Source organism: Lupinus angustifolius, chromosome LG14 (assembly GCF_001865875.1).
Source record: "Lupinus angustifolius cultivar Tanjil chromosome LG14, LupAngTanjil_v1.0, whole genome shotgun sequence".
NCBI classification, from domain to species: domain Eukaryota; kingdom Viridiplantae; phylum Streptophyta; class Magnoliopsida; order Fabales; family Fabaceae; genus Lupinus; species Lupinus angustifolius.
Window position 1 is genome coordinate 15,931,699 of NC_032022.1, and position 6,799 is coordinate 15,938,497.

Sequence of the window (6,799 nt, forward strand, 5' to 3'; positions counted from 1 at the left end):
CCGTTACAAAATTGGGACAAGAATACAAAATATCTGATCTGTGTAATCATATTTTTTTGTCCTATCTATCGATGCTGACTGGTTCAATTGGAATAAATTCGAATGAAGTTCATACTTAATCCATAAGATTCTTAGGTTTAATTTGAATGGGACTTATTTCAAATAATATTCGTTATTGGTAGTTAATTTAAGTTCGTTATTAGTAGTTAATTAATTGAACTAGAATAACCGAACTTATTTCAGTTAACTTTCGTTATTAATCTAGGTTCGTTATTCGTAGTTAATCCATATGTTGACCGGGTTTAAATCATGAAGTCAAACTTTAGCATCAACGACTTTCTCATTCTCGTATAAATTTCATTTACAATTTAAAACTAGTATCACTCATCATCAAATTACTTCCGAGAGATATTTGGAAAACCGAATAAGAAAAAAAACACGGAAAAAAGACAACTTCCGAGAAAAAAAAAATTGGTGAAAAATTCTAAACATGTGGCCTTTAGGCATCTCTAAAAGGAGAAAAACTTTTATAGAAACATATGTAACACATCACATTTGGAGTACATTTTATGGTTTTTGATGCTAAAAATATCATCGTTGTGTCGACAAAATGACGGTTGAAATAAACAAAAAAAGCCGGAGTTGACAAAGAAGTGTGAGACTAACAATAAGAAGCTTGATTAAGGTAGGGATATGTAAGCAGAAAACTTTGAAGAATAGAGGCATTTCTCAGTTAGTGATCTCTTCATTTCTGTATTTTTACATGTTATTGCTATCTTTTTTATTACTCTAATAATGGAAACTAAAATATGAGAAACATGGTAATAATATGCCTATAAAAATCATTTTGACTTATGAAAGTGAAATTACAGCTAATGTACCAAGGCTTCTGTGCTAGTACTACCTTTCTATGAAGCTACATGAAGAAAAAGCAACAAAGAGCAAATAAGATGAAAAAGAAAACCCAATTCCCCCTTGACTATAAATATTGTGAATCATATTACACCCATCTCAGCTTTTATTGAGTGCTGTCTGGATCTTCTGTTACTAAATGATGCCAATGCAGCAATCTACTCTTGACGATCATTTCTGGTGATGAAGCGGCAATCGGAGGCTGTATTTATACAGCTCGGAGGAGAGGTAAAGTCATAAAATTAGAAACTACTTCCATGGAGGTTGTTGATGCTTGTAGTTAAATGGGTAGGATTCCCAACCACTGTCTGGTTCCTTTCTTTTTCCACTAACCCCGGAAGTCGAGGGTTGTGGCATGGTTCCATGGCCGGGAAAGAAAAATTGCCTCGCTGTTAATGCATCTCTATTCCCACCACCCTCCATCATGAAGCTAGAGTTTAGGTCAAGGCTAGGAGGACGTGACGGTCCAACTCCATTTAAAGCAAGTTGTGTACCAGTCATGTTCATGATGAACGGTGGCTGAGAATAAGACGGAAGGAGAGTCGATGAAGATCCTGCAGCGATCTGAGGGACAACTGGAGCTCCTCTTGAGTCCACCATGTATGGCATCATGCCACCTGACCCACACATGGCTGATGAAAAGGACAAAGGGGGTATTGATGCCGATGCTACTCCATTATACCCATATACACTTGAATGATTGTAGGATACTGTGGGTGGCATCCCTAAAATGCTACCTGGTCTTGTCATTGTAAGATCTATTGCAGGTTCCATAGCCTTGCCATTTGGTAAAAACGAAGTTTGAGGAACATATTCTCTTCTACCAATTTCAACTTTGGCACCCAAAATAGAGATAACAGGAGCATCTGATTTAAAACGCCCGAATGCATCGATAAAATGAGAAGACTGACCTGGCCCCTGGTCCACTAAATCAGTTTGAAGGCATGGCCTATCATTCAAATCAATGTTTCTAACGGAAGGCTGCATCAATGCTGTTGATGATGCAAGTGATGGGCTCCAATAACCATTTCTTCCAAGGAAAACTTGCCCCTTCATCCTCTGATCTGAAGGTTGAGCATCACAGTCATCACCAATACTGTTTAAATCCAATTCAAGCCGGCTTGATCTTTTAGGACTAAATTCCATTGATAATTGGCCAGAAGGAAGGCATGAAGATTCATCAATTTGTTTTGCAGATCCTTCATCACCCTCAGCTACATTTAGATCAAAATCAAGCCAATCCTGCTCCGGCTTGGAAATATCAGAATTCCCATCACTAGAAATATTCCTCTCACTGCTATGTGGTGATGCAGGACGAAAGGCACTGGTAGCAGCTGACCCTTTCCATCCACGTGTCCCTTCAAACTGCAATGGGGCCCCGGGCAGCCCAAGATTTGGTGCAGGCTTTGAAGCAGAGACAATAGGTAAAGGAGTAGACACAGCATTTACAGAAACATCCATATCATCAGAACCATCTTCATTAAGATCAAACATACAGAGACGTTTCTCTGAATTACCTCCTGAATCTTGAGCTGCTTCAGTTACCTGCATGGACTCCATGTTAGGTCTGCATTCCGGCGTAACCTCAATATTATTTGAATTACTTGCACGCTGTTCCTCATCAGAACACACCCCGGTAGAGTGGCTTTCTCTGGACGATACTTCCTTGGGTGGCACAAGAGTGGGTTCATCCTCTCTTTTTACAGAGTCTGGGCTGCCTGGTTGCCTGATTCCACCTTCAGCGATTTTCTCAGAAGAAGAACTGCAGACTTCTCTCTCAATTTCCAGAGCAATTTGTCGAGTGATTTCTATAGCATCAACAATGCCATTGTCAAATTCATTGGTGGAACCTTTCTTTTCAACTATGCTAGGGCTTCTGGAACCTTTTCCAGGTTTATTAGAATCATAACCATTTGAGGTACTCTCGCCTTCACTAGAAACATGGCCCTTGCCTCCCTTCACTGCTATGACATTAGAATCATAACCATTTGAGGTACTCTCGGTCTTTCCCAACTCACTTTTACCGACTGATGAGTCCCACAACACATTAGAATTACTGTCATCATTATTTTCTGAAGCTCTAGATACAGCTACAATATGATCCACCTCGCTCTTTCTATCAGACACAGGTGTCCTCACATCAACAGAAGTAACTATTTCATGACAAACACCAAGCTCACTATTTTCAACATTATGCTTCAAGGTTGGTTCTTTTAAAGTTTCTGGTGCTTTTGTTTCACTAGCATCCATGGAAACAGGCTCGGGCTCTAGCTTAGTGGACACTAAACAGATCTCTGGTGCATCTAATTTTTCTGGAGGGCCATTAACATTTTGTTCCTGCTGCTCATTTTTGGCGAAGTCACTTGAGTGTACAACATCAGGTTTTCCTTCAAAAATGCCTTCCTTTGGAACAGGTAAGTTGCAGGTTCCAACTGGAGTATTCTCATCCGGAGCACATGACGGTAACCCTTCATGTACAGAACCAACTTCTTGGACAGAAGACAAAACAATAGCAAGATAGTTTGGTGATCTTCCTTTGCTTTCTTCACATTCCACACTTGCATTGCCAGAACTCTTTATTTGAACATTGTCAATCCTTTCTGGTAGTGAATTATCTGGGCTTCTCAATAGAGATTTCTCACTCCCAACAAGTCCTGATGCAATAGCATCATCATTGCCAGCTTCAGTCACGGAAGTGGGATGGCCTTCCTCCCTGATAATCTGGCTACTTGCATTTTTGACTTCAGCAATATCACAAGATTCAGCATCACCATTTCCACCTTCTTTCCAGCTGTCAAACAATACTCTTGCTTTATTCTGAACTCTAGAGCTATGGTGGTCAAGAAGATTACTTGCGGTTTCATGAATTCCAGATGAAATCGACTTCTGACTATCAAGGTGCAACTGCTCAACTGCTCCTAGCATTGCAGTGATTGACTCTTCAATGAAGCTGTTGTTTGCATCAAGGGCAACCTTTTGAGTATCCTTTAACCATTTATTAATGAACCAAAGTCCATCTAATTGAATGAAAAGATCAAGGCAATCTTTATTCTCTGTAGCAGCAATAATGCTTGCAACAGCAGCCCACTGCCTTGTAGCATCACCGGCATTTTTAACCACGCAATCTTGCTCCTTCTGCATTACAGAAACAAGCTCCTGCACTCGAGAAGGGTCTGTGAGCCCATCATTCAGCTCACTCAAGGTAAAGAAATCTTCAAGAGTCATATTGCTTCATGTAATCTTTCTCAGAGCATCAAGGCCATCCTTTTGGCATGCCAGAACCTTCTCTTCCATAAAATTAATAGGATTTTTGGACAATTCCACAACCATGCACTGCAAAGGATGATAACAAATTAAATATTCAGATATTTCCAAACACATAATGATCATTGAAGGAACGTATAGATTTCAAACAATTAACACAGCACAAACAAACCAACCCCCAAGTTTACAGCAACAACCAAGATATTAAAAAAATTGACCTAACAATTCAGTCCTAAAGTCTAATTTTGCAACTGAAAAACTACAGAGAGTGTGTATCACAAAGATAGACCAACATAAATAAATAAAAAAAACAGTTTTACAGAACATAAGATATAACAGAACTGATGCGTCAATATAAGACACTGAGTTGAAGTCTTCAATAGAATATTATAGCAGTCGAATAAATCAAGAAAAAATGACCATTGAAACTAAAGATTGATCTTTGATCAAATTTGAAGAAAATTTATTTTGAACGTGTGAATTCAGTAGACTTCAGTATTTTTTTACTGCAATATCCACCGGATACATGACACACATCAGCAGTATGGACGGCTCCTAAACCTATGTTGGGCAAAGGAAAAGTATGCCTGTAGTCACTTTAAGCTGAATCATATAAATTACACAGAAAATTGTCAAAGCACAGCATTTGTTGCACTACAGAAAGAATGCAATTACATATCTATAAAGACAAAACCAAAATTTGTTGCAGGCTAAACTGCAAATTGTTGGTTCTAAATATCATTGTTAATGAAAATCTCATGCCACTCAGAGCCTGAAAAACTCATTGGACATAGGATTGCCATAATTTTTTCAAAAAACGTCAGCACCATTCTCTTTGCCCCCCTAATAATAATCCCCTTGGTGCCCCTTGCATTAAAGGAACATTTTTTCCGAATCTATCAAGGGATGAGTAGCTATTAACCATACAATGATACCAGTACGATATGATGATACGACAACACAGTAATTCTAAAAAATAAAATACAGACACTATATTTTCATTGCTGAATCATAGAATAAAAAATGTATGATCTGAAACCGTCATTCTTTTTTATGTAACTATCAGCATTCTTTTATGATAATTAAAAACGTGGTTTAGACTTTAGAAGTGGAATGAATGAATCAATTACCTACAGTGAACCGTAATGTATCTAAAAAGTCGTTTTGGTTTGAAATTCGAATACTTCCTTGATTATTATGCAACATAACTAATGTGTCTTATCTACGCTACACGTAATAACAAGAAATATATTCAAGAGATCATACCACAAACAAACTACCCACAGTTATAACTTAAAACAGTTGCATAAATGAAGTCCTATATGGATGAGTGAAAAAAATAGTAGCAAAAGCTGAATAAGATTACCATTCAATTCAAGGTCTGGCACGAGCGTAAAAATATGAATAAAACAAATTGAAACTTTCCAATCACGATCACTGAACAAATATTACTGCATCCCTGAAAAATAAAATGCAAATAAAAATATAAAAAAAAAATAGTTTACCAACAAATCCAGCCTGAAATTATATACGTACAAAAAATGAACCCGAATCCTTAATACCCAATAACACGAGCTAACAAACTTTTCATTCAAATATCCCAAACCCTAAAACTGAAGGCAATATAGCATATATGAAAACCCCTAAAAAATCGTAATTTGACAGATTCCTCGTGTGAGCATCAAAATTGAATACTGGGTTTATCAAAATTGAAACGTGTATACATGTTATCTAATAAACAATGAAAAAAAACAACGGAGTTAAATAGTAATAAAACGAACAAAATAGAAGAATTATGTTTGAGAAGGGGTATAATGGTAAAAGAGATAAGGGGTTCACCTAGGTCAGTGAAATCAAAACCCTAACACAGTGACTCAGTTTCTGGTTATGTTATGTTTGTGGTATAATGAAAGCATAGAGAGAGAAAAGAAGAAGAAGAAGAAAAAAAGCAACGTTGGATTTTTATTCGATTTGTATTTTAGGATTTCATTTTCTGGAATAATGGTCGACTTTAGAAGTTGGGGCATCAACAATTCAACATGACACTAACACGTGCGACGCCAGAGGTTGTTCGGAGCAGATGGGGCCCCACTCTCACCACAAAACTGTGTACTCGGTGTCGGATTTTCTGTCCCGAAAAATGTATCATTCCATATATCACATTGTTAGCAAAATATCTTAATATTAAAATTTTAAATTAAATATTTATTTTTCAACTGATTAGAATAAACACACTTTTTTGATATAACAGATGTTGACTCGTGTAATGTTATTTCATTTGGAATATACTTACACCCGACCCGTGTGTACTTTGATGCTGACTCTAACCAGGCCCATACTCCAAACTTATTATTATCCAACAAGTACAATTGGATATTAATTTCTTATATATTCATTAATAAAAAAACACTACCGAAATACAAATGTTTATAAATAAGAAAATAAAAACCAAAAAGCATAAGCAAACGAAGGATATATAAACAAAGTTAACAAAAAAAAAATAGTTTGAATGTCAACTTCCCTAATTAAAACATATAATATAATCTTATTTCTTTAAAAGTTTGGATACATGTCTTTTTTTAAATTTACTTTTTGTTTTTCTTTAAATACTTGGCTGTTTTAG

General features: G+C 36.7%; 1 protein-coding gene across 2 annotated transcripts; it reads right to left on the minus strand.

The window, feature by feature from the left end:
* LOC109327123 lies at positions 811 to 6,241 on the minus strand. 2 transcript variants are annotated; one of them, XM_019560168.1, is made up of 3 exons: positions 6,016 to 6,241; positions 5,543 to 5,635; positions 811 to 4,245 (listed from the first exon to the last, which is right to left on the minus strand). In XM_019560168.1, exon 3 carries the CDS (start codon positions 4,135 to 4,137, stop codon positions 1,162 to 1,164), a length of 2,976 nt encoding a protein of 991 aa, XP_019415713.1. In that variant the 5' UTR covers positions 4,138 to 4,245; positions 5,543 to 5,635; positions 6,016 to 6,241; the 3' UTR covers positions 811 to 1,161. The 2 variants fall into 2 exon arrangements, with proteins under 2 accessions (XP_019415713.1, XP_019415714.1); XM_019560169.1 differs by lacking the exon at positions 5,543 to 5,635.

Excerpts from the sequence above, each read along its gene's own strand:
- LOC109327123 (XM_019560169.1), bottom strand. The coding sequence starts at position 4,137 with ATGACTCTTGAAGATTTCTTTACCTTGAGTGAGCTGAATGATGGGCTC.